General features: G+C 40.0%; 1 protein-coding gene across 2 annotated transcripts in view; it reads left to right on the forward strand.

Moving 5' to 3' along the window:
- The window catches only part of prkd2 (protein kinase D2), an 82,793-nt gene that overhangs the window by 40,654 nt on the left and 14,345 nt on the right, over window positions 1–27,794 (forward strand). The window contains exons 2-9 of one of the 2 annotated variants that reach the window (XM_060943223.1): window positions 8,148–8,209; window positions 11,679–11,810; window positions 11,972–12,168; window positions 14,856–15,039; window positions 20,995–21,066; window positions 21,186–21,348; window positions 21,449–21,560; window positions 23,985–24,062. In XM_060943223.1, coding sequence (XP_060799206.1) covers window positions 11,771–11,810; window positions 11,972–12,168; window positions 14,856–15,039; window positions 20,995–21,066; window positions 21,186–21,348; window positions 21,449–21,560; window positions 23,985–24,062 — 846 coding nt within the window. In that variant the 5' untranslated portion in view covers window positions 8,148–8,209; window positions 11,679–11,770. The remainder of the gene's footprint in view (window positions 1–8,147; window positions 8,210–11,678; window positions 11,811–11,971; window positions 12,169–14,855; window positions 15,040–20,994; window positions 21,067–21,185; window positions 21,349–21,448; window positions 21,561–23,984; window positions 24,063–27,794) is intronic. The other variant, XM_060943222.1, reaches the window with a different exon arrangement.

Below are 27,794 nucleotides of genomic sequence, written 5' to 3' on the forward strand. Positions count from 1 at the left end.
TTCACATGGTCAAAATGCAAAGTCATGGATAATTTTGGCCCAGGTGTTTTCTGGAAGTATTGCTCCTCAGGAAAGAATTTTGAAATTAATGATATTGGCCGTGCACTTTTCTGATTTTTGTGCTATGTCGTAATAAGTGAATTCAAAACATTTATTGGTGATTTAAATTATCTGATATTGTGTGATGTGCAAATGCAATGTGCTTTCTTCTACAACCCCGATTCCAAAAAAGTTGGGACAAAGTACAAATTGTAAATAAAAACAGAATGCAATAATTTACAAATCTCAAAAACTGATATTGTATTCACAATAGAACATAGACAACATATCAAATGTCGAAAATTTTGAAATTTCATGCCAAATGTTGGCTCATTTGAAATTTCATGACAGCAACACATCTCAAAAAAGTTGGGACAGGGGCAATAAGAGGATGGAAAAGTTAAAGGTACAAAAAAGGAACAGCTGGAGGACCAAACTGCAACTCATTAGGTCAATTGGCAATAGGTCATTAACATGACTGGGTATAAAAAGAGCATCTTGGAGTGGCAGCGGCTCTCAGAAGTAAAGATGGGAAGAGGATCACCAATCCCCCTAATTCTGCGCCGACAAATAGTGGAGCAATATCAGAAAGGAGTTCGACAGTGTAAAATTGCAAAGAGTTTGAACATATCATCATCTACAGTGCATAATATCATCAAAAGATTCAGAGAATCTGGAAGAATCTCTGTGCGCAAGGGTCAAGGCCAGAAAACCATACTGGGTGCCCGTGATCTTCGGGCCCTTAGACGGCACTGCATCACATAAAGGCATGCTTCTGTATTGGAAATCACAAAATGGGCTCAGGAATATTTCCAGAGAACATTATCTGTGAACACAATTCACCGTGCCATCCGCCATTGCCAGCTAAAACTCTATAGCTCAAAGAAGAAGCCGTATCTAAACGTGATCCAGAAGCGCAGACGTCTTCTCTGGGCCAAGGCTCATTTAAAATGGACTGTGGCAAAGTGGAAAACTGTTCTGTGGTCAGACGAATCAAAATTTGAAGTTCTTTATGGAAATCAGGGACGCCGTGTCATTCGGACTAAAGAGGAGAAGGACGACCCAAGTTGTTATCAGCGCTCAGTTCAGAAGCCTGCATCTCTGATGGTATGGGGTTGCATTAGTGCGTGTGGCATGGGCAGCTTACACATCTGGAAAGACACCATCAATGCTGAAAGGTATATCCAGGTTCTAGAGCAACATATGCTCCCATCCAGACGACGTGTCTTTCAGGGAAGACCTTGCATTTTCCAACATGACAATGCCAAACCACATACTGCATCAATTACAGCATCATGGCTGCGTAGAAGAAGGGTCCGGGTACTGAACTGGCCAGCCTGCAGTCCAGATCTTTCACCCATAGAAAACATTTGGCGCATCATAAAACGGAAGATACGACAAAAAAGACCTAAGACAGTTGAACAACTAGAATCCTACATTAGACAAGAATGGGTTAGCATTCCTATCCCTAAACTTGAGCAACTTGTCTCCTCAGTCCCCAGACATTTACAGACTGTTGTAAAGAGAAAAGGGGATGTCTCACAGTGGTAAACATGGCCTTGTCCCAACTTTTTTGAGATGTGTTGTTGTCATAAAATTTAAAACTCACCTAATTTCTCTCTTTAAATGATACATTTTCTCAGTTTAAACATTTGATATGTCATCTATGTTCTTTTCTGAATAAAATATGGAATTTTGAAATTTCCACATCATTGCATTCCGTTTTTATTTACAATTTGTACTTTGTCCCAACTTTTTTGGAATCGGGGTTGTAGAATTGAAATTATTCATCACAAGTATCTGCTTTTATAAACTTTTTTTTTTTTTTACTTTTGATTGCCTTTCAGTTATTAAATAAAAGTAAGGCAGGTCTTGAAATAAGTTTGTTAGTTTTTTTTTATCATCTTTTCTAATGTGGTTGTTAGGTTGAAAACTCATTTGTAGTCAGTAATGGATTATAAAATATAGATGTTTTTGTATATGGAAAAAGCTGAATCTTGTTATTTGCTAAAATCCAGGAGTTTCTGAGGACATCAACACATGTGGCCCCTTATTTTAACTCAAGCTGTGTATATATTGTAAGAAAGGTATCACAGCAAAAGCATATTAAAAATGGTTGTTTCAACATTTAAATTAGTAGTTGCTAGATGTTTTGAAATATCAAGCCTTGTACTTGAAATATTATTTTAGATGAATTGATGAAATGTATTAAACATTTGATGTGAATATGCAAATCTTATAACTATTAATATTATAAATGTTTGCATGAGAGACAACCATTTTAACTTGTAATTTAAAATTTTTTTTCGAGCCGTAAGGGGGGGCTCACCCCCCTTTGTAAACCCCCCCCCGCATGGCTGTGCCATGCACGTCTGACTTTGTCAGACTTTTCAGGTTTTTGAAAATTTTATACTTGCACCCATGTCACAATGACCACATTTCAGAGGGAATGAAATTTCACTGATTTTATGAAGTTGAAAGGCTGTCTACTTTTAATGTACTTTGTAAAATAAACATGCGTCTCAATCTTTTCAAAACACGAAATAAAAAACCTGGCCTTCATCTTTGTCAGCTGTAACCTATTGGGAAAATATCAAACTTTCCTTTTACCTGCAACACTGCATGAGATGAGGTGTGTCTGGTCCAGTGAACGCCAGGATACTAGAGTTTAAATTGAATTACAGAGAGAAAATAAAATGATATTTAATTTCATGCAAAACAGTGTTTTGTTTCTACATGACCCTTTTGGCTTTACGTAGCCAGAACTCCACTTCATGTACACTTTAGTATTGGACAGAAAAGGTCAAGGAATGTTGAGTGTCTCACGGCAAGTCTGCAGGAGTCATTTCTGCCAGAAAACACCATTAACTGTGTTGGTGACCGCTTGTGTGTGTGTGTGTGTGTGTGTGTGTGTTCATCCTGACAAGTTGCTAAATCCAGTATTTCCCCAGACATCTCTTGGATGCTGTTGGAAGTTGGACTCCCATCCTCCACATTGTTTAATAGTTCAGCTTAGCATTCAAAGTAGAAATGTGAGTAGGCATAGCCTAAGGCCCTGTCCGCACGGCAACGGATTCAGGTGACTCCGATACAATTGCTTATCGTTTAGGCCTGGCGTCCACACGGCACCGGCGTTTTGGGTGCCCAAAACGCAATCTTTTTGAGAACGGGTTCCAGAGTGGAAAGATCTGGCAACGTTGCCATTGTGAAGTCGTCTGGATGAGTAGAACGGATTTGTTTATGATGATGTCACAACCACATGACTGTCAGTGCTTCACGCCGGGTAGAAGTGTAACGAACTCGATGCGAGTTGTCAACAAATCCTATAACTTGGTTCATGAAACGCGCTTACAAAATATTTTCACTGTGAATATTTATTGTGTAATGGTGCAAAGTGAGAGAGAGAGAGAGACTCTGCCCTTAGGGCAGAGTCAATCCCGCCAGCAAAAATAGGGAAAAAAAAGGAGCGATCTCACCTCTTCAGATGTGGGTTTAAGTCCTACAATACATTCCTCAAAAAGGGCGTAGAAGAAATTAATCCATCAACGTGTATCATTCAATTTATTCCGGACCATTAAAAACGCCGCCTTCCGCGTAGAATCATACATCATCCTCGTCGCCATATTGGATAGGTCAAAGCAGAGAATAAAGATTCATGTGCTGCGTTTAACTGTACCAACAGGTTTACCGTCCAAACGAGATCATATGGGATTACCTTTCACAGGTGAGAAACAACAAATTAATCCATCAACGTGTATCATTCAATTTATTCCGGACCATTAAAGACGCCGCCTTCCGCGTAGAATCATACGTCATCCTCGCCGCCATTTTGGAGAGGTCAAAGCGGAGAATAAAGATTAGCTGCGTTTAACTGTACCAACAGGTTTACCGTCCAAACGAGATCACATGGGATTACCTTTCACAGGTGAGACTGGAAAAATACTTTTCATTGTATTTGGTCATTATAATGTAATTTTACGAACAGATTTTTCTGACTTTGTGGCTAATATGAAGTCTCGCGCATAATAGTTTATGCGCATGCGTCCTTACTTCTTCTATTGTTCTGGTGTCTCCGAAGGGACCGTCTTACAGCGCCCCTAGAGGTGTGGCATGTGTATTGCATCGTTTTCAGCAAGCGTTGCGTTGCCATATGGACCTGATATTTTACTGATCGTTGCCCATTTGGACGCCATATATTTTTAAATAACATCTCGTTGCTGTTGTCGTGTGGATGTAGCCTTAGCCACACCCAAAGCTACATAGCACTTTGGGTGAACATGAAAGAAAGGCAAAGTGGAAAAGGAAATGTAAAATGTCCAACAGTTAGTGTAGCACCAGTGATCGTTTGGAGTTCCCTTTTTGTTGTGGCACTAACATGTTCATGCTAAAACAAGGAAAAACTGCCTCGCTTTTAGGATTTCTTCAGCAGGAAACATTCTCTGTGTGAAATAAATACACTGCAAAAAATGGCCTTTCAAAAATAAGAAATAAAAGATTAAAACAAAGCATATTTGCTTGAATCAGGTGAAAAAAAATCTGCCAGTGGAACTAGTCAAATTTGACTTGGTAAGATTTCTTAAGGTAAGATGAAAAATCTAACCTGTTTTTAGATGAAATAATTCCAAAATAAGATCGGGGAACTTATTATGCGAGATCTGATTAACTCAAAATAATCAAAATAGTTCTTATAACAAGATCGTACTTCTTACATTTAGCCATTCAAGTCATTTTTATTTATTTCATTTTAAGGGTATTTCACTTAAATTCATGACGAAGTCTTAGCAGTAAAAACTGAATTTAAGATAAATATACTAATATTAGGATTGTTAAATTCTACAACTAAGCATTGCTAGCTTAAAAGATTCTCCTTTTGTGACCTGTAATTAGTAAAATACTCTAGATATGAGACCAGAGACTATCTTGAATCAAGTTGACGACACGTGTAGCATTGCAACAAGTTTATTTTTTTTCCCATTTCAACATTCAAACATTAAAACATCTCTTAAGAGTCCACTTCCCCAGGACCTCAGGCACCAAAAAAAAAAAGTCTACGCATTTTGACTTACAGTGCTTACACAACGCCAAAGCAACAGTGCATTTTGGAGGCACTGACTATTCAAGTGTACGAGGGGTTTACAAGATCAGGCACAAAAAAACCCCAAACAAACAAACAAAAACACTGAACTTAACTCACAACATTCCAAAAAGACCTCACTAAAATGCCCTCCACTCACTCATAGCCTTTTTGAAGGCACTTGTCTGGTCTAGAGTCTGTACAGCATCTAGAAGGACCTCACTCTGAACGACTGAGTAAACAGTCACAGTAAACTAAGGCCCTGTCCACACGGCAATGGATTCAGGTGAATCTGATAAAATTGTTTATCGTTTCAGCCTGGCGTCCACACGGCACCGGTGTTTTGGGTGCCCCAAAACGAAATCTTTTGAGAACAGGTTCCAGAGTGGAAAAATCTGGCAACGGCGCCATTGCAAAGTCGTCTGGATGAGTAGAACGGATTTGTTTACGATGACGTCACAACCACATGACTGTCAGTGCTTCACGCCGGGTAGAAGTGTAACGAACTCGATGCGAGTTGTCAACAAATCCTATAACTTGGTTCATGAAACGCACTTACAAAATATTTTCACTGTGAATATTTATTGTGTAATGGTGCAAAGTGTGAGAGAGAGAGAGAGAGAGAGAGAGTGAGAGAATAGCCCTTAGGGCAGAGTCTTTAGTCCAAACACTGCGGAAGCAGTACCAAACCACGCACCACCTGTGCGCTTTCCAAAAACAAAAACAATCCCGGCAGCAAAAATAGGGAAAAAAAGGAGTGATCTCACCTCTTCAGATGTTGGTTTAAGTCCGACAATACATTCCTCAAAAAGGGCGTAGAAGAACAAAGTAATCCATCAACGTGTAGCATTCAATTTATTCCGGACCATTAAAGAATTCTGGAGGATATCAGAATGTTGGTGTACCGGCTTCCATCTACCCCCATTCATTCCTCTTTCCGCGTCTTTCGTTTTACGCTACTGATTAATAATCAAAACTTTATGTGGCTGATGCTACAGAAGAAGGGGTTTATGCGCATGCGTCTACTTCTTCTATTGTTCTGGTGTCTCCGATGGGACCGTCTTACAGCGCACGTAGAGGTGTGGCATGTGTATTGCATCGTTTTCAGCAAGTGTTGCGTTGCCATATGTACCTGATATTTTACTGATCCGTTGCTCATGTGGACGCGATATTTTAAAAAAAAAAATCTCGTTGCCGTTGTCGTGTGGATGTAGCCTAAGGATATGCAAGGTGACCAAACGTCTACGCATTTTGACTTACAGTGCTTATACAACGCCAAAGCAACGATGCATTTTGGGGGCACTGGCTATTTGTTTGTTTTGTTTGTTTGTTTTGTTTGTTTGGTGCCTGATCTTGTAAACCCCTTGTACACATAAAAAAAAAAACCCTCACGAGTGGGTGGGAAAAAAACAAACCACTGAAATTGTCCTCCACTCACTCATAGCCTTTTTGAAGGCACTTGTCTGGTCTAGAGTGTAATGAAAGATTCAAAGATTTCAGTAAAGTTCATTTATTCCCAAAACAAGCATACTTTTTTTTTTCCTTGAAACAAGATGAACTGCATTTGACAAATGTCCAAAATGTACTTACTTGTTTTAAAAAAAAAACTTGTTTTATTTTCAAAGGTGCTCCAAATAAGACTTTTTCAAGACATTTTGTCTATACAAGATTTTCAAGATGGACTGTCTAAAAACTAGCCTTTCTAGCTAAATGAGGTTTTGCTTGTTGGGCAATTATGTCTTATAATAAGGGTGGCTAGATGTTTTGACTTGAAAATAGACAAATAAACTTCCTAAGATTTTTATTTTTTGCAGTGTATTTTTGGTTTGTTCAGCCATTAAGCCACACAATGTTATTACTTGCCATATTAATAACATTGTTGGCTGTTGACCAGCTGTGACCATGAGCACTGTAATGAGATGATGCGTCAGCCATGAGGAATGTGTTCATTTACATGGCAATTCTGTGTTTTAAGTGCAGATCTTTCTTTGCACTGCAAAAAATGATCTCTTGTTGAAAGAAAATATCTTTAATATGGGTGAATTTATCTATTATTTCTTATTAGAAGTTTCCTAGAACTCAAATATAGCTTACTTTGAGACGGTTTTACTAATTTCAGGCCTAAATTTTCTTATTCTATTGGCAGATAATTTTGCTCATTTTAAGCATTCAGTTCTAGAAAGAAGCAAAATTATCTGCCAATAGAATAAGAAAATTAAGGCTTGAAATTAGTAAAAACGTCTCAAAGTAAGGTAAATAATTTTATATTTGAGTTCTAGTAAACTTCTAATAAGAAATAATAGATAAATTCACGGTGGTGTAGTGGTTAGCGCTGTTGCCTCACAGCAAGAAGGTCTGGGTTCGAGCCCCGTGGCCGGTGAGGGCCTTTCTGTGCGGAGTTTGCATGTTCTCCCCGTGTCCGCATGGGTTTCCTCCGGGTGCTCCGGTTTCCCCCACAGTCCAAAGACATGCAGGTTAGGTTAACTGGTGGCTCTAAATTGACCGTAGGTGTGAATGTGAGTGTGAATGGTTGTCTGTGTCTATGTGTCAGCCCTGTGATGACCTGGCGACTTGTCCAGGGTGTACCCCGCCTTTCGCCCGTAGTCAGCTGGGATAGGCTCCAGCTTGCCTGCGACCCTGTAGAACAGGATAAAGCGGCTAGAGATAATGAGATGAGATGAGATAAATTCACCCATATTAAAGATATTTTCTCTCAACAAGAGATCATTTTTTGCAGTGTGGGAACAGTGGTGTAGTTTGGAAATAATTTCAGGGCACATAAGAAATTGTCTTAAATGAAATAAACACATGATCGGTACAGTTAAATTTATAACATGCCCATGTATTTTGTGCAGATGCCAGACAGTAGTGTCAGCAATGATGGTATTCTGAATTAGTCATTTAACCAACCTTGCCATATTAATAACATTGTTAAAATAATTTTGAAATTGACAAATGTTAACATGCTAATAATGGGGGCCGGGGATTACATCATAGCTCATAAAATCCGAACTACCTTTTTTCTCTCCTGCAGTAAACCACCAGCACTTCACCAGCCGTCACCTCCATATCCCTGTGTTCAGGGAGCAAAGTTAGGTCAGTTTTCTGTCATGGTGCTGTTCTCCCTTGTCATGAGAAACTTCCCTTTGCATGATTGGTGGATTCAGGAAGTATTAAGTTGTGGTTGAAATTTTATGACATTTAATGCATTTAAAGTGTCAAGTTATTAAGTTCTTTCTTTTTTTTTTTTACATTCACTGTAGTTAGCAGCCAGGGGTTTTCAAACTCTTCGTATGCTCATTGGTTAATCCTGTTTCACACCATCACAGCTGGTCGCAGCCAATGTGATAAAAAAAGACACTTTTAATATTGACATTATTAACCTTTATGAGTATCAGCATAATTACTGCACAAAACAGTGTTATTTGACATGTATTGTATAGTGAGCTATTCGGTATGTAAGCTCTGTTCACTGTTCAAGAACCACCATTTGGAACTGTCAGGGTTTGATTCTGAAAATCCACGCCCTATGACGATGCGATGATCTTATTTGGAAGAAATGACTGAACTGCCAAAAAATATGCATCCATGTATTTAAAAAGAACCTGGAGAATTTTTAAAAATATGTTTACTATTAGCATACTTTGGGTTTTGCATATTTATTTTTTATCCTGTTAGCTATACAGTATGGTGGGTTGCTTAACCTACAATTTGAGAGAACGGGAGTAACTTTTAAATCAGCTTCCTCTTGTAGTTGGCGAGCACCCATCACCAACCCAGACATACATAAACTTATGAAAGACACTTTCATGAGAGCCATTAATGTGAAATAACGTGAAATTTCATGGATAAAATGTCCTAGGGTTGTGGGATATATGGCACAACTTACTCAATTTTATTTTTGCTGTTAGGTCTTTCCTCCGGGCGGCACGGTGGTGTAGTGGTTAGCGCTGTTGCCTCACAGCAAGAAGGTCCGGGTTCGAGCCCCGTGGCCGGAGAGGGCCTTTCTGTGCGGAGTTTGCATGTTCTCCACGTGTCCGCGTGGGTTTCCTCCGGGTGCTCCGGTTTCCCCCACAGTACAAAGACATGCAGGTTAGGTTAACTGGTGACTCTAAATTGACCGTAGGTGCGAATGTGAGTGTGAATGGTTGTCTGTGTTTATGTGTCCGCCCTGTGATGACCTGGCGACTTGTCCAGGGTGTACCCCGCCTTTCGCCTGTAGTCAGCTGGGATAGGCTCCAGCTTGCCTGCGACCCTGTAGAAGGATAAAGCAGCTAGAGATAATGAGATAATGAGGTCTTTCCTCCCAGTTTTCCATAATGACATCCCAGACACCCCAGGGCTTGTGCCCTTACAGTCATTTGGAAGAGGAGAACCCTGTGGAGGCTTGTGGGACCTCTCCTACTGCAAATATCAGGAGCCACTTATTGTGAGGGTCATTGTAAATCAACTTGCAAAATAATTTAAGGTTTAATTAAACTGTTCAACCAGTCCATCATTTTGTGGATGGTAAACACTGTTGCAAATTAATTTAATCCCCAATCCCTTTGTTCTGCAAAGAATCCATGACAAAAGTAGAGCCTTGTTCAGTCAGGACCACTTTTGAGATTCCAACTTGGGACATAACTCTGAAGAGTGCCTCCACAACATGTATTAGAAAATACTGTGAAGAGGCATGGCTTCTGGATATTTCATTGCATAATCCACTAGAACTAACCTCAAAGTGATGGTTTCATACACTCCATTCTAATGGCTTGATGATGTCCATGCCAATTCTTCTGAAAGGGATCTCGATTAATGGAAGGGGAAACAATGGCATTTTTGGGATGGCTGGCAGTTTCACCAGCTAATATTCGCGACACACCATACACCACAAAAAATGGTCTGGCCAACCAAACTGGCCCATGAGATGGTTTTGTGTCTTATCCTACCCTAAATGCCCAGCCGTGAAATTATGATAAGCTGTATGGAAAAGCATTTCCCTGTGACTCCTTGATACCAACAACAATCTTTTCCTTCGTCTAAGTGTCCTACATCACGCAATATAACCAACCTATCCTTAAAAACAGAAAAATGTAGTTGGTAAAGTGCAACATGAGCATAAATTTACATGAGCATAAAGATAACAGATGAGCTCAAAGCATAGAAAAGGAATAAACAGTCAGTGATTAGGAGAGGAAGGAGAGCAGAGGGAAGATTTGAGATGAGTTTTGAATTTGGGAAGAGTTGTACAATCCTGAAGATGCTGACGAAAAGAATTCTACAGCTTGGGGGCTCATCTCATTATCTGTAGCCGCTTTATCCTGTTCTACAGGGTCGCAGGCAAGCTGGAGCCTATCCCAGCTGACTACGGGCGAAAGGCGGGGTACACCCTGGACAAGTCGCCAGGTCATCACAGGGCTGACACATAGACACAGACAACCATTCACACTCACATTCACACCTACGGTCAATTTAGAGTCACCAGTTAACCTAACCTGCATGTCTTTGGACTGTGGGGGAAACCGGAGCACCCGGAGGAAACCCACGCGGACACGGGGAGAACATGCAAACTCCGCACAGAAAGGCCCTCGCCAGCCACGGGGCTCGAACCCGGACCTTCTTGCTGTGAGGCAACAGCGCTAACCACTACACCACCGTGCCGCCCCAGCTTGGGGGCTGCGACCTTAAATCACCTGGAACCCCTGGTGGATAATTTAAATTTGGGGACAGACAACAGACCAGAAGATGAAGATCGGAGAGTAGGGTTGAAGTATTTCCACATACTCGTACCGGTATGTGGAGACATTAGAGAGGAACGACAGAGATAGGAGGAAAAGCAGGGTGAAAGCCGTGTCCCGGGGAGCTGGAACTGTCATGGGAGAACAAAGAGAGGAGAGGGTAGAAAGAGAGAGACAAAGGAGAGTGGCTTGCCACATCAGAGGGTGCCAGGTGATCTCTCGCTATCTGGAGGGCACTGTCCTTTTCAGTGTGTGCTACTTATATATTGCAGAAATATAAACTAAACAAAAACTATAAATGGAACCTAAACTCTAAGCTGCTCACAGTTTGTTATGTTCAAGTTTGAGGCAAGTGTGTTGTGTCTGTGTTGTCATCCTGTATAAAAAAAGATGTAACAGTTTATGGAGAATCTCTTTATATTGTGAAGGAGACTAATAATCTAATAACTTGGCACTAACCTGAACCTCCTCCAGTAGTTTTCTTGGGTATTTGGGTTCTTCACCTTTGGCTTAATGAGAAACATAAGATACTTTTAGGTGTGAATGTGTGTGTACACATGTGAAAGGTGAATCAATGTAATCGGCCCCATGCAGGGCCCCATGCACACGCCCACACACACACACACACACACACAATTTACCCAAGCAAATCCGCCTGTCAGCATTTTTGTGGGAGGTGGGAGGACACCAGAGAACAGCTGTGGAACAAAACTACTGAAGCAAATCCACTTTTTTAATGCATGAATTAACTTTTTATTTCTTTATTTATAACTGTGAATTTAGTTATATAGCCAGTAAATGTTTTAGTTTTCTGAATCATTTCTGTGGTGTGTATTTTTCTGCAGCGGCTACTACCTTTGAGGATTTCCAGATTCGTCCCCATGCTCTGAATGTGCACTCATACCGCGCCCCTGCCTTCTGTGACCACTGTGGAGAGATGCTTTTTGGCCTCGTGAGGCAAGGGCTCAAATGCGATGGTGAGAGCGGCTCCTTCGCCTACTTGTCTTTAGGAACACTTGAAAGCAAAATAAAAATCAAAAGAATTCCAAGTAATACGATGCTGACCTTTGAGTTAGCTATGCCATTAAAAGCATTCACTTCATGGTGATCTTTTTTGTGATGATATCGCCCCCTTCAGGTTGTGGGCTGAATTACCATAAACGCTGTGCTTTTAGCATTCCCAATAACTGCAGTGGGGCGAAGAAGAGACGACTGTCAACTACATCTCTCTCCAGCAGCCAGTCTCTCCGTCTATCCACCACTGAATCCCTCAGTAGTGCAAGCACAAGCGTAACCTCCGAGGAAACAAATTTGATCCGCTCACACACACAGATGGTAAAGCTCACACACTCATTCTCAGATTTATCACACTTTTGTGTCATATTTTCAAATGAAATTTAAACCTGATTAAACACAAAATACAGTTTTTAAATTTTAATTTAATTCATAGAAGGAACAAAGTTATCCAGCAGCAACAGGCCCTGTGTGAAAAAGTATTTGCCCCTTTAGTTACTCAAATCACCAGTTAACCATGGTTATTTAATAATTGGATTCGATTACACAGACAAATACTTGATTCCTCAGCTGTCCATCGCTAGCGATGATGACTGCTTCATTAGAATGTGCAGAAATGCAGATGGGCCACGAGGCCCACACCAGAGCGACAGAGCCATCTGCAGCAGCGGCACGAATGACCCGGCCAAGCTGCCATGGAATGTCTGGCCTTGCGAGCTCTTGTATACTAATCTCCTCTCCTAGCGAAGCACCTTGCACAGTAAGGTAAGACAAATAATGTCGTACCCCCATCGTGTTGTCTCTCTGGACCTCCAGACCTGATGCCAAGTGGTGCACAAAAGTGCCACAGACTTGACGGATATGGAAGTTGGCCCACAGTGATAACTGACTTGCCAAGTGATGCCGTCTGTTGGCCATTTGAGTGGATCTTCTGTATGCCATCAGGTGGTGTACCACTGACCCTGTTGGGTTCATCTACCACAATGCACCAAAAAGCACCCTGCTGCCAGCGCTTTATTGGTGATGTACCATTTAACCCATAGCTGGAACTCAGGCAGGTGCTACCACTCTGGGTCAGAGCAGACTTGGGAGCAATGATGATTAAGGGGTAACTCCACTTTCCCCAGTAATCAAGTCCTCCCGGACCTGAGACTCACCACCGGTTGCAGTTTAAAGTCATATCCAGGACTAAATACTTGATTCCCTCTCGGTTGAATCTCACCATTTAAATAGAACCTTTCCAGGAAAGTGAAGTAGGTTAAATGAGTTCAACAAACAGCAGACTATGCCATGATGAAAATAAATTCTGGAAGAGATGAAGAAGAAAGTAATTGAAATATATCAGCCTAGAAAGGGTTACAAATTCAGTTTCAAGGCTCTGGGACTTCAGCAAACCACAGTGAGAGCCATTTTCTCCAAATGGAGAAAACTTGGAACAGTTGTGAATCTTTCCAGGGACTATTCCTAATAAAATTCCACCATGAGGGCATTGACAACTCACAAAAGTCAAAAACTACCCAAGACTCAAAACGAAGGAACTGCAGGCTCTGCTCACTTCAGATAAAGTCAGTGTTCATAATCTTATCATTAGAAAGAAACCATGCAAAAATAGTATCCATGGGAAAATTGCATTGCAAAAAACACTGAACCAAAATGCTTGTGGCACATGACAACAAACAAGTCCGTAACACAGTGGACTCAGGGTGAGATTGGGTAACACAATCAGCACCCACACATAAGTGACATGTGTGCCATGTTCATTTGCTTGCTCCTGTAAACCACATCCCCACATGTCACAGGTCTCATCTCACATTTGCCAAAAAAACATCTTGATGAGCCCAAAGCCTTTTGGGACAATGTTCTGTGGTCTGATGAGTCAGAAGTAAAATTAGGGAGACACGGGTCCTTTGCATTTGGCATAAAGCTAAACACAGCATTCCACAATAAGATCATCATAGCAACAGTGAACCATGGTGCTGGTAGTGAATACTTTGCTACTTCAGAACTGGACAACTTTCCATAAGTGACCATGAATTTTGCTCTCTACCGGAAAATCCTAAGCTCAAGCACAGTCATGCTCTGCAACAAAACAACAATCCAAAGCACAAGAACAAGCCCACCTACGGATGACTCAAAAGAAACAAAATTAAGGTTTTAGAGTTGCCCTTTTAGTCAAATCCCTGACTTGAGCCCCATTGAGATGCTGTTGCAAGACCTCCGAGGGACAGATCATGCTTCAAAGCCCTCCAATGTAAGTGCTTTAAAGCAATCCTGTAAAGAAGAGTGGGCCAGAATTCCTCCACAGTGATGGAAAATACAGTAATGGTATCCAGTTATCAGAAATGTTTACTTGTAGTTGTTGCTGGTTGTGGCACAACCAGTTATTGCATTTAGGGGGCAATTAGTTTTACTTTTACTTTCACATGTGTAAAAGTAACTCTAATCCTGGCATGCTGTAGAAGATTATTATTTAATTTTGAAATGAAATTATTCAGATTATTTTCATAACAGAGTTTCAGCTGCAAAATTCAGTAAAAATGTCCAAGTCAAAGTATGGTGATGGTATCTGATCTTACTGGAGGATACTGAAAATATGTGGTCACATTTGAATAGTCAGATGCAGGCACGTTTATTCTGTGATATGTTTAAATATTTAGTAATTTGAGATAACATTCAGATATTGTCATATTATTTACAGTATCACTTGTATACCCTCATTATGTATTCGACAAGTTACCTTAAAACTATATAAAACTTCATTTGATTTTTACTAGCATTGCATAACAAATAACTATGTATTAATTAAAAAGTAAAGACAAACATTTTCTGATTGTAGTCCTTAAGATATAATTGTTTTATGTGACATGACCTCCAAACATAGATCATAATAAACAAAGATAGAGTCTTCCAGAAGAAGGTACAGATGAGGATCCTGTTCTTAATTAATGATGTTCATCTTGTTATACCAAACAGTAAACCCCTTTTATTTTTGCCTATTTATTGTCCAGCCCCGAACTCCCAGTGAGGCACGACGGTTCTATACGTGCCGGCCTGTTCACCTGGACAAGATGCTAATGAGTAAAGTAAAGGTGCCACACACATTTGCAGTGCACTCCTACACACGACCCACCGTCTGCCAGTACTGCAAACGACTGCTCCGGGGCCTTTTTCGCCAAGGACTGCAGTGCAAAGGTCTGAGAGTCTGATGTTAAATGATGCTTAGGGTCACTTGAATTTGACAGTGCTTAATGAAATTTATGGGTGTGCCATTCTTAATAAGACTCAACCTGTTTTTGCTTTTAACATTTACAGTTAGGTCCATAAATATTTGGATAGAGGCAACATTTTTCTAATTTTGGTTCTGTACATTACCACAATGAATTGTGAACAGAACAATTCAGATGCAGTTGAAGTTCAGACTTTCAGCTTTAATTCAGTGGGTTGAACAAAATGATTGCATAAAAATGTGAGGAACTAAAGCATTTTTTAAACACAATCCCTTCATTTCAGGGGCTCAAAAGTAATTGGACAAATTAAATAATTGTAAATAAAATGTTCATTTCTAATACTTGGTTGAAAACCCTTTGTTGGCAATGACTGCCTAAAGTCTTGAACTCATGGACATCACCAGACGCTGTGTTTCCTCCTTTTTAATGCTCTGCCAGGCCTTTACTGCAGCGGTTTTCAGTTGCTGTTTGTTTGTGGGCCTTTCTGTCTGAAGTTTAGTCTTTAACAAGTGAAATGCATGCTCAATTGGGTTGAGATCAGGTGACTGACTTGGCCATTCAAAAATATTCCACTTCTTTGCTTTAATAAACTCCTGGGTTGCTTTGGCTTTATGTTTTGGGTCATTGTCCACCTGTATTATGAAACGCTGACCAATCAGTTTGGCTGCATTTGAGCACACAGTATGTCTCCGAATACCTCAGAATTCATCCGGCTGCTTCTGTCCTGTGTCACATCATCAATAAACACTAGTGACCCAGTGCCACTGGCAGCCATGCATGCCCAAGCCATCACACTGCCTCCGCCGTGTTTTACAGATGATGTGGTATGCTTTGGACCATGAGCTGTACCACGCCTTCGCCATACTTTTTTCTTTCCATCATTCTGGTAGAGGTTGATCTTGGTTTCATCTGTCCAAAGAATGTTCTTCCAGAACTGTGCTGGCTTTTTTAGATGTTTTTTAGCAAAGTCCGATCTAGCCTTTTTATTCTTGAGGCTTATGAGTGGCTTGCACCGTGCAGTGAACCCTCTGTATTTACTTTCATGCAGTCTTCTCTTTATGGTAGATTTGGATATTGATACGCCTACTTCCTGGAGAGTGTTGTTCACTTGGTTGGCTGTTGTGAAGGGGTTTCTCTTCACCATGGAAATTATTCTGCGGTCATCCACTATGTTGTCTTCTGTGAGTGTCCAGGTCTTTTTGCATTGATGAGTTCACCAGTGCTTTCTTTCTTTCTTTCTTTCTTTCTTTCTTTCTTTCTTTCTTTCTTTCTTTCTCAGGATGTACCAAACTGTAGATTTTGCCACTCCTAATATTGTAGCAATTTCTCGGATGGGTTTTTTCTGTTTTCGCAGCTTAAGGATGGCTTGTTTCACCTGCATGGAGAGCTCCTTTGACCGCATGTTTTCTTCCCAGCAAAATCTTCCAAATGCAAGCACCATGCCTCAAATCAACTCCAGGCCTTTTATCTGCTTAATTGAGAATGACATAATGAAGGAATTTCCCACACCTGCCCATGAAATAGCCTTTGAGTCAATTGTCCAATTACTTTTGGTCCCTTTAAATACAGGGTGGCACATGTTAAGGAGCTGAAACTCCTAAACCCTTCATCCAATTTTAATGTGGATACCCTCAAATGAAAGCTGAAAGTCTGGACTTTATGTCCATGTCCATTATATAACTATAACTTGAATATGTTTCAGTAAACAGGTAAAAAAACAAAATTTGTGTCAGTGTCCAAATATATATGGACCTAACTGTAGCTACTGCAGTGAATTATAAAGTAGCACTACCTGAGGCCAAGACATGTTTCTGGAGCTTTTTGAATGTGTGGAAAAAAAAAATACTTCTGCATCTCAAACAATTAGAATGTTGTGAAAAAGTTCAATATTTTCCATCAGTTATTTATATAATATATTCTAGACTTTATAGACTCATTACACAAACTAAAATGTTTCAAGCATTTTTCTATTTTAAAATTTGATAATTATGGCCTACAGTGCAAAAAAAACCCCACATCTCAAAATATGAGATTGCTCTGAGTTTGAGTAAAACAGTGTGAATACTGTGTATCTCTTGGTCTAGTTCAGTACACACAACTACAATCATGAGAAAGACTGCTGACTTGAAAGTTGTCCACAAGATGATCATCGAGACCCTCCACAAGGAGGGTAAGCCACAGAAGGTCAATGCTGAAAAGGCTGGCTGGAAAAGGTGCACAAGCAACAAGGATGACCGCAGCAATGAGAGGAGAGAGGATTGCCAAGAAAAGTCGATTCAAGAACTTGGGAGAGCTTCACAAGGAGTGGACTGAGGCTGGTGTCAGTGCATCAAGAGCCACCACAGACAGACATCTTCAGGAAAAGGGCTACAACTCTTGCATTCCTAATATCAACCCACTCCTGAGCCAGAGATGTCAGAAGCATCTTACCTGGGCTAAGGAGAGAAAGAACTGGACTGTTGCTCAGTGGTCCAAAGTACTTTTTTCAGATGAAAGTACATTTTGCATTTCATTTGGAAATCAAGGTCCTAGAGTCTGGAGAAAGAGTGGAGAGGCACAGAATCCAAGGTGTTTGAAATCCAGTGTGAAGTTTCTTCAGTCTGTGATGATTTGGGGTGCCATGTCATCTGCTGCTATTGGTCCACTGTGTTTTTATCAAGTCCAAAGTCAATGCAGCATCTACCGGGAGATTTTGGAGCACTTCATGCTTCCATCTGCTGACGAGCTTGATGGAGATGCCGATTTCCTTTTCCAGCAGGACTTAACACCTGCCCACAGTGCCAAAGCTACTACCAAATGGTTTGCTGACCATGATATTACTGTGCTTGATTGGCCAGCCAACGCACCTGACCTGAACCTTAGAGAGAATCTATGGGGTATTGTCAAGAGGAAGATGAGAAGCACCCGACCCAAAAATACAGACGAGCTGAAGGCTGCCATCAAAGCAACCTGGGCTTCAGTAACATCTCAGCAGTGCCACAGGATGATCGCCTCTATGCCACGCCACACTGATGCAGTAATTCATGGTAAAGGAGCCCCAACCGAGTACTGAGTGTAAAAGTGAACATACTTTTCAGAAGTTGGACATTTCTGTTTTGTAAATCATTTCTTGACTGATCTTAGGAAATATTCTAATAATTTGAGATACTGGATTTCTGATTTTCATGAGCTATAAGACATAATCGTCAAAACTAAAACAAAAAAAGCTTGAAATATTTCACTTTGTGTCATGAATACAGAATATAAGAATTTACCTTAGTGAATTAAATTGCAAAAAAAAAAAAAACTTTTTCACAATATTCTAATTTTTTTGAGATGCATCTGTAGAGATGGCGTGTAAAATAAAGGCAGTGCCATGTGCCTTGAATGAAGTTGATGTGTCTTGAACTGCTTCTTAAAATGGATGCATTTCAGTTCACACCAGCACATAAAAACATAAGCTGCCTTTGTTTTAAACATTGTTTTTTCACTCACATGCTTCGGTGAAATGTAAACTTCATAGGAATCCACTGAAATCACACACACACGCACACACACTGTTCACTGTCCCACTTTGCTCTTTTTACAGCTCACCCAACTTCCAGTCCCCATCCTCAAATGTTTCACTGACGAGCTTTTACATTTAGACATTTATTTACTTGATTGAAAAAAAAAAAAAAAAACACTCCACACAACAACACTGTTGTGCCAGTCGTACATGCAGAATGAATCAGTATGGATTGTACATGTGTGAAAAAAGCATTGTGTAAGAGCTTCTCTGTCATTTCTACAACCATTTTAAATTACATTACATTTAGCTTACGGGTTAACTATGGATTGTTTGCATCATGTCAGCTAGGTAGAAGTAGTAAAGATAAAACTAAACTTGACTGCTGCACAGAATAAGACTGAAAGGCCATTGAAGGGTCATTATTGATCTCCTTTTTAATGCAATGCCAGGGCTTTTCAGTGCACTTCTAATAAACTTAAAGAAAAAAATCACAAAATTAAAAAAAGAAAAGGAAAGACACACATAAGCATGCTGCCAGTAATAACACACAGGTAAGAACTCGTTACCTGCTGGTTCATACCACCTCCTCTCTCCGTCCACAGCCGACACTTGACCACCCTGCTGCCACAGTGATCTATGGTATCAAAAGCTGCAATCAAGTTTTACAAATCAAGAGATGCAAGCCTGATTGGAGGCCAGTAGTAGGTCATTTACTACTTTAGTAGTGCTGTCTCAGTACTGTGATGAGGTCTGAACTCTGAAATACATATTTCATGTATATAATCGTTTGAAAATTCAGATGGGTTAAGGTCAAGTTTCTTTAGGTGTCATTAGTTTGATAAGTACAAGTTTAAATTACCTTTATCAGACATACAAAGACAAAACTCAGTACTGTGCTCGTGGAGTAGATGGGGTTCATGGCTTTGTTCACGAGCCCAACGGTGGAAGATGAATCAAGCTTCTAACGTTCGAGTGGTCTGTTTTAAAACAATGATTAAAGCAGGGTGCTAGCTTGGGCTGGGTGATCTAATTATCAGTTATTTTCTTTGTCAAATACTCCAAATATTGATAAATGCACATATAAATGCAACATTTGTGCATGCACATGTGAAACACTCGGATATGATGGAAAGAGAGAGACAGAAATAAAGAACTCACTGTCTGAATGAAGTCTGTGGAATAAAATGTATTCGTAAAAGTGTTGATAAATTGAATTATCCTTTTTCACTGTAATTTATTGTTGCAGCATATCATATAATTAGGGCGGCGCGGTGGTGTAGTGGTTAGCGCTGTCGCTTCACAGCAAGAAGGTCCGGGTTCGAGCCCCGTGGCCGGCGAAGGCCTTTCTATGTGGAGTTTGCATGTTCTCTGTGTGGGTTTCCTCCGGGTGCTCCGGTTTCCCCCACAGTCCAAAGACATGCAGGTTAGGTTAACTGGTGACTCTAAATTGAGCGTAGGTGTGAATGTGAGTGTGAATGGTTGTCTGTGTCTATGTGTCAGCCCTGTGATGACCTGGCGACTTGTCCAGGGTGTACCCCGCCTTTCGCCCGTAGTCAGCTGGGATAGGCTCCAGCTTGCCTGCGACCCTGTAGAACAGGATAAAGCGGTTAGAGATAATGAGATGAGATATCATATAATTATTTTATATATAGTGGAGAATACTTATATCTAGTCTAGAGTGAAATACTTCAAGCATTCAGTCATTTGATAAAGTTCAGGTCGTTGGAGGACAAACCAATTTGATATACCTTGAAATTGCCAATAAAACTGGAACCAGCGTGATTGTATGTTTAATGTTGTTGTGAGGTAAAGTACTTACATGGACAAAATTGCACATATCAGTATTCAGCATCAGACATGTGCAACACTGGACTTCAGTATTACTTGGACAAATACATTAAATTTGCACGTGCAGGGTGGAGTTCGAGGGAAAAAAAAGATGTGTGTCAGTTGTGGCCTTGAATTTAAGTAGATTTATTTTTGCTCGATATCAGCTTGAGCTAGGAGCAGTATGAAATCCTTTCAATCCTTATCCTTCCAAACTTCAAAATTGACTAATTTGCTTGTTTTGCTGTGGTAGGAAGCTTCTTCATTCAAAATAATTTCATCTAAATCTTATCACTCAAAAATAACAACCTAACTAGTTGGCTAAGGTTAGCCACGACTTTCCCTCCAGAAACATGTCACACCAGGACTGCCTAGAAACTGCCATTTTGCTCTAACCTGGCATACAGATGAAACTAAAATGGGGAAAAAAATCAATAATAATAATAATAATAATAATAATAAAAACCTTTTTTAATTTTTATTTTGTTGGGTTCTGCTTGATGTAATACAGAATGTATACAACTGTGAACTGCTTAAATTACTCCATCACTAATATAATAGTACAATATTTTATTGATTATTATTGTATTTGTCCTCATACAGACTGCAAATTCAACTGTCACAAGAGGTGTGCATACAAAGTGCCCAATGACTGTCTTGGGGAAACCATTGGAGGTAATAAAAAACATTACTGCACATGGGCTCTTCATCAAATGTGCATACCGTAGAAATGAGCACAGATTCAGGCCCATGGAGTAAGACACGTTGATCTTTCTCTTCTGTGTCTCTCACAGATATGTTAAGTCCAACTGCTGACACAGAAGTACCGATGGACTACAGTAATGAATATTTGGACTCAGAAAGAACTTCACTAATGGATGAATCAGATGAAGCCTGCAGCATCCCTGGTTCCTTCTCCCCTGAGAACAATCAGGTCGGAGCCAGTGGAGACCAGAGGTCAGACACAAACATACACTCTCTCTCTCTCTCTCTCTCTCTCTCTCTCTCTCTCTCTCTTTCTCAGACTTGGATTAATTACGTGTTCTGATCTCCTCAGTGCTAATATTCCTCTCATGAGAGTGGTGCAGTCAGTGAGACACACCACACACCGCTCCAGTACAGCGATTATGGAAGGCTGGATGGTGCACTACAGCAACAAGGATACCCTGGTACACTGCTTTTCTAGTTAATACAAAACTTCAACTGCACTGCAGAAAATAAAAAAAAAAAAAAAGCAAGGAAGGGATATTTCACTATCAAATATGACCGTGGCTAAAACTGACCGAAGGGGGAAAAGAAGCAAATTAACAGTATTTGTGTGACAGAAAATGCTTCAAATGAAAGAAATTATGGCTTGATAAAATTTCCAGAAATACATCGCAAGGTAATTAGTTTGTCTATATTTCATTAATTGACCAGATGGCAGTATATACATTTGTCATCAGAAGTTTAGATCAACTCATCATGGGCATGAATGTCATGGCACTAATAGACTTTCAGTGATTTCTTTGAACTGTTCTTTTTCTGTGGCAGAATAATTGTACAACATACATCTTAAAATAAAAAAAATAGTTTTAACTTATTCTTTTTTTTAAATCAACACAGTCAAAATTATACAGGTCGATTGTGTTATAGTTTTTCAGTGAAGTATAATTTCTTTATTTCCCATCCTTTATTTCCCATCAAGAACACAAACATCTCAGCCTTTACACTTACCTGAAATTCAGCTCTGTATTCTTTTGCTTTTTTTTTTTTACTTGATTGGTGCTCATATGTATTCTCATCATCTGATGTTGTAATGTTTAGTTTTAGATTCCACATGAGCAGCTGGCTTGTGTTTTTAATGATCTATTAAAAAAAAAAAAATCCACAGTTTGGTGAAGTCGCTTCATCTCACACTGAAAAAAAATGAGAAAAATCCAACCTTTGACTGAAATAAATTCATTCAGAGAAAAACAAAAATTCTTCATCAAGAAATAATTACTTTCTACAAAAACACGTGCCACTATTATTGGCACCCCTGCATTTAATACTCTGTCCAACCCCCTTTCCCAGTAAAACAGCACTGAGTCTCTCCTATACCATTTTATCCTGTAAGCTTGGAGATACAGAGCAGGGCACCGGAGACCATTCCTCTTTACACAATCTCTCAAGATCATCCAGGGTCCTCGGCTCTCTCTTGTGTTCTCTCCTCTTCAGCTCATCCCTTTGACAGGTTTTCACTGGGGTTCAGGTCAGGGGACTGGGATGGCCAGGGCAGAAGCTTGATTCTGTGCTTAGTGAACCATTTCTGTGTTGATTTGGACATCTGCTTCAGATCAGTGTCCTGCTGGAAGATCCAGTGATGACCCAGTTTTAGTTTCTTGGCATAGGAGCCAGATTTTGATTTAAAATGGCCTGGTGTTTCATGGAGTCCATGATGCCATGTACCCGAACAAGGTTCCCAGGGCCTTTGGAGGAAAAACAGCCCTAGATATCACAAAACTTCCACCATATTTTACAGTTGGGATTGGGTTCTGTTCATTATAGCCATCCTTCTTTTTACACCAAACCCACCTTGAGTGTTTATTGCCAAAAAGCTCCATTTTTTTTTTTTTTTTACATCAGACCAGAGAACATGGTCAAAGTTGTGGTAGCATTTCATAAACTTCAGGTGCTTACATTTACGGTTAATTGACAGAAAAGGCTTTTTTCATGTCACTTTCCAAATAATCTGTTGGGATGGAGGTGGGGTCTGATGGTGATTTTGGAGACTTGGAAACCCCAAGATTTTACTTTTTCTTGTAATTCACCAACAGTGATCCTTGGGTTTTTTTTTTGGCCTCTCTTAGCCTCCTCCTCACTATATGTGGGGAAAAAATAAACTCAGGTCCTCTTCCAGGCAAGTCTGTAACAGTTTCAGTTGGTGTCCACTTTTTAATTATTGCCCTAACAGAAGAAATGGGCATTTTCAGGCAAGTAGCTATTTTTTAAATAACCATTCCCTGACTTATGAAGGTTAACACACTTCTCCCTCATTGGGTTTCTGTGTTTTCTTATCTTTCCCATGTTGATGTTTGAGGGAATTTTGCCTATGTGTCACCTCATATTTGTTCCCCAGTTAATCAGGAAGTCATGGATTCCAGCTTGAAAGTTCCTACACACTCCAATCAACTCAAAAATGTACAATTGAAACGGAAACATGCTTCAGGTACATTGTCGTTGTGTTCACCATCATTTCCAGGGGTGCCAATAATAGGGACACATGTTTTTGTTGAAAATAGTTATTTTTTGATGAGGGATTTGTTTTTCTCCGAATAATTTTATTTCAATTAAAGGGTGGGTTCTTCTCATTTTTCTCAAAACAGAAAGGCACTATATATTGGTGAATGAAAAATGTTTACATGGATATAATCAGATCTTGCAAAAACTATATTTTTGTCTTTGTCTCTCCTTCAAGCTATGCTTCTTTCTTTCTCTTCTCACGTATATCTTTCCAGCTTATCCTCTTCTTCATGCATCTCTACTCCTCTCTGTGGGGTGGTGCAGTTCTCTTCCTCACTGACACATTGAATCCTTGTTGATCTCTGATTCCTGACCTCTCACCCCAACAGAGGAAGCGACACTACTGGCGCCTGGACTGCAAATGCATCATACTTTTCCATAATGACACCACAAATAAATACTACAAGGTAAGAATTTTACAAACTTGTACAGTTTCCATAAAATGAGACTGGTTACTGCTTTTTTCTGTCTTACAATATTACTAATTTCCAGAGTTGTTCATGATTAAAATAGTGAATGTCAGAGTTTTCATAATACATTTGTTAAAACATCCATATTAAGAACAAAGAAATATTTCCCTTTTGATGTCTGAAGATACAAAGTCATTATCTTCCTGTTTGGTAATAACTCCTAGGTCCTTCTGTGAGCTGTAAATCTTTTTACTTCTCTTGTCATGCTGTGGTAATAATTCTAAAAAGCCAGATGATTAAGGCTTTAATGCAGTAGGAATGCACTTTAGAGTGCAATTTTTTTTAGATAGAGGGCAGTGCTGGTTAGAAAATGATGCTTCCAGGATCTCCATCCCTCCTCCGATTACAGCTTTGTTATTTATAATCACGCTATATGTTATCACCCAGATGAGGATGGGTTCCCTGTTGAGTCTGGTTCCTCTCAAGGTTTCTTCCTCGTGTCTTCTGAGGGAGTTTTTCCTCACCACCTTCGCTTCAGGGCTTGCTCATTAAGGATAAATACAACCCCGATTCCAAAAAAGTTGGGACAAAGTACAAATTGTAAATAAAAACAGAATGCAATAATTTACAAATCTCAAAAACTGATATTGTATTCACAATAGAACATAGACAACATATCAAATGTCGAAAGTGAGACATTTTGAAATTTCATGCCAAATATTGGCTCATTTGAAATTTCATGACAGCAACATATCTCAAAAAAGTTGGGACGGGGCAATAAGAGGCTGGAAAAGTTAAAGGTACAAAAAAGGAACAGCTGGAGGACCAAATTGCAACTCATTAGGTCAATTGGCAATAGGTCATTAACATGACTGGGTATAAAAAGAGCATCTTGGAGTGGCAGCGGCTCTCAGAAGTAAAGATGGGAAGAGGATCACCAATCCCCCTAATTCTGCGCCGACAAATAGTGGAGCAATATCAGAAAGGAGTTCGACAGTGTAAAATTGCAAAGAGTTTGAACATATCATCTACAGTGCATAATAACATCAAAAGATTCAGAGAATCTGGAAGAATCTCTGTGCGTAAGGGTCAAGGCCGGAAAACCATACTGGGTGCCCGTGATCTTCGGGCCCTTAGACAGCACTGCATCACATACAGGCATGCTTCTGTATTGGAAATCACAAAATGGGCTCAGGAATATTTCCAGAGAACATTATCTGTGAACACAATTCACCGTGCCATCCGCTGTTGCCAGCTAAAACTCTATAGTTCAAAGAATAAGCCGTATCTAAACATGATCCAGAAGCACAGACATCTTCTCTGGGCCAAGGCTCATTTAAAATGGACTGTGGCAAAGTGGAAAACTGTTCTGTGGTCAGACGAATCAAAATTTGAAGTTCTTTATGGAAATCAGGGACGCCGTGTCATTCGGACTAAAGAGGAGAAGGACGACCCAAGTTGTTATCAGCGCTCAGTTCAGAAGCCTGCATCTCTGATGGTATGCGGTTGTATTAGTGCGTGTGGCATGGGCAGCTTACACATCTGGAAAGACACCATCAATGCTGAAAGGTATATCCAGGTTCTAGAGCAACATATGCTCCCATCCAGATGATGTCTCTTTCAGGGACGACCTTGCATTTTCCAACATGACAATGCCAATCCACATACTGCATCAATTACAGCATCATGGCTGCGTAGAAGAAGGGTCCGGGTACTGAACTGGCCAGCCTGCAGTCCAGATCTTTCACCCATAGAAAACATTTGGCGCATCATAAAACGGAAGATACGACAAAAAAGACCTAAGACAGTTGAGCAACTAGAATCCTACATTAGACAAGAATGGGTTAACATTCCTATCCCTAAACTTGAGCAACTTGTCTCCTCAGTCCCCAGACGTTTACAGACTGTTGTAAAGAGAAAAGGGGATGTCTCACAGTGGTAAACATGGCCTTGTCCCAACTTTTTTGAGATGTGTTGTTGTCATGAAATTTAAAATTACCTAATTTTTCTTTTTAAATGATACATTTTCTCAGTTTAAACATTTGATATGTCATCTATGTTCTATTCTGAATAAAATATGGAATTTTGAAACTTCCACATCATTGCATTCCGTTTTTATTTACAATTTGTACTTTGTCCCAACTTTTTTGGAATCGGGGTTGTACATTTATCCTAAAACCCTAAAAACTTTCGAGTGAAAGTTATTAGTTTATAATATTCAAAGTCTTTATTTTTCTGTGTAGCTGCTTTGTGACAATGTCTATTGTTAAAAGCACGATACAAATAAGTTCACTTGACTTAGGGATGTGACTGTACAGTGATTACATTGCGATGTTGCATGTCTAGTGGTTATCTGCAGTTCATGGGACACAGTTGTTCTTGTTGCACCTTGTGAATATCCTCAGTGTGAGAGAGGGTCCAAAGTGAACTGCAATGCCTGTCCCTGTGAGGAAAACCTCAGAAAAAAAAATTGGTGTTCAAGAACAATTGGAACATGATAGTAAGCGTTGCACAGATCGACAGTCATAAACTAATCCTGGTTGCACAGCTACAGGGACATCTGAAATTTCAGCTTATGGAATGACAAGGTTTTTAGAAACTTCCTACATTTTTTCCAAATAAGGAAGTACAGTGTGTAGAAACTATTGTTCTGAACAGCCAAGTCTACATTTTCTATTGTGCCTTTGTCCAGGAGGCAGCATAGTTTTTGGGACTCTGCAGAAAATTTAACTGAATCTCAAATTGACTAGGTCCTGAGCAGTTGGAAGCTATTCGCAAAACTGAAATCTTTATCTCTAACATTATTGACCAGACCCACTGGTTTGAGGTAGTTGCTGAACAGTGAGCAGTATTTTTGGCTGCAAAGTATCCCACCAGCAGTGCCCAACTGTCATGACTGGGTTCTGTGGACTTCCTCAGGTCATAGAGAGAGTACTTTCAGTATGCATGTTGCCTGCTTGAGTGAGCACTCCTACACCCACTAGAGCCCTGGGAGTGCAGTTTGAGTGTTTGTCCCAGGCTGAGACAACCATAACTTTTGTCGACCCAGAATCAAATTGGCTTGGCCCAAGTGCTTTACTACTGGAAGTGTGATTTCAATCAACCTCATCACAGATGGCTACACTGCTGTCAACTTGAGTGACTGATTATTCTTTCACTGTGTCTTAGCAAAAGATTTTGCACCTGCTATTGTCCAAAGCAACTCTTGTGACACTGAGTTTTGCCTCTCTTTGTCCATACCAACATGGACCACTGTCATTTTTAGATTGATAATGATAGCATGTTCAGAGCTCTTTTCCCTGAGTCTGTTGGTACAGGCTAACTTTCATTTGTGCTCAGATATTTCCAGAGACACAATAACAACTGTGACATGGCTGTTCTCTGGCAGACCCAAACAGCCTTCCAGATGTAGCCACTCATTTCACATCATTGTCCTCTTCAGATGAGGAACAAGAGGCAAATTTGGCTTCGTGTCTCCATCCGCCAACATATGAACTCTTTCTTCATGTGACTTATGATTTAGCATTGTATCTTTCAGTTGTTGTTTTTTTTATTAAAAAAGAACACATTTCTGCTGAAACACTGCACAAAATATTTATAGACAATCATTTTGGTGTCACCTGGTGTGGTCCTCACCCCCACAGCCCCCAGTGACATCATGGGTCCTTTGTAACCCTGATCCAGAATAAAGCAGTTACTAAGTGAGTGAGAGTACTATCATGAAGAGTG

Source organism: Neoarius graeffei, chromosome 16 (genome assembly GCF_027579695.1).
Source record: "Neoarius graeffei isolate fNeoGra1 chromosome 16, fNeoGra1.pri, whole genome shotgun sequence".
NCBI classification, from domain to species: domain Eukaryota; kingdom Metazoa; phylum Chordata; class Actinopteri; order Siluriformes; family Ariidae; genus Neoarius; species Neoarius graeffei.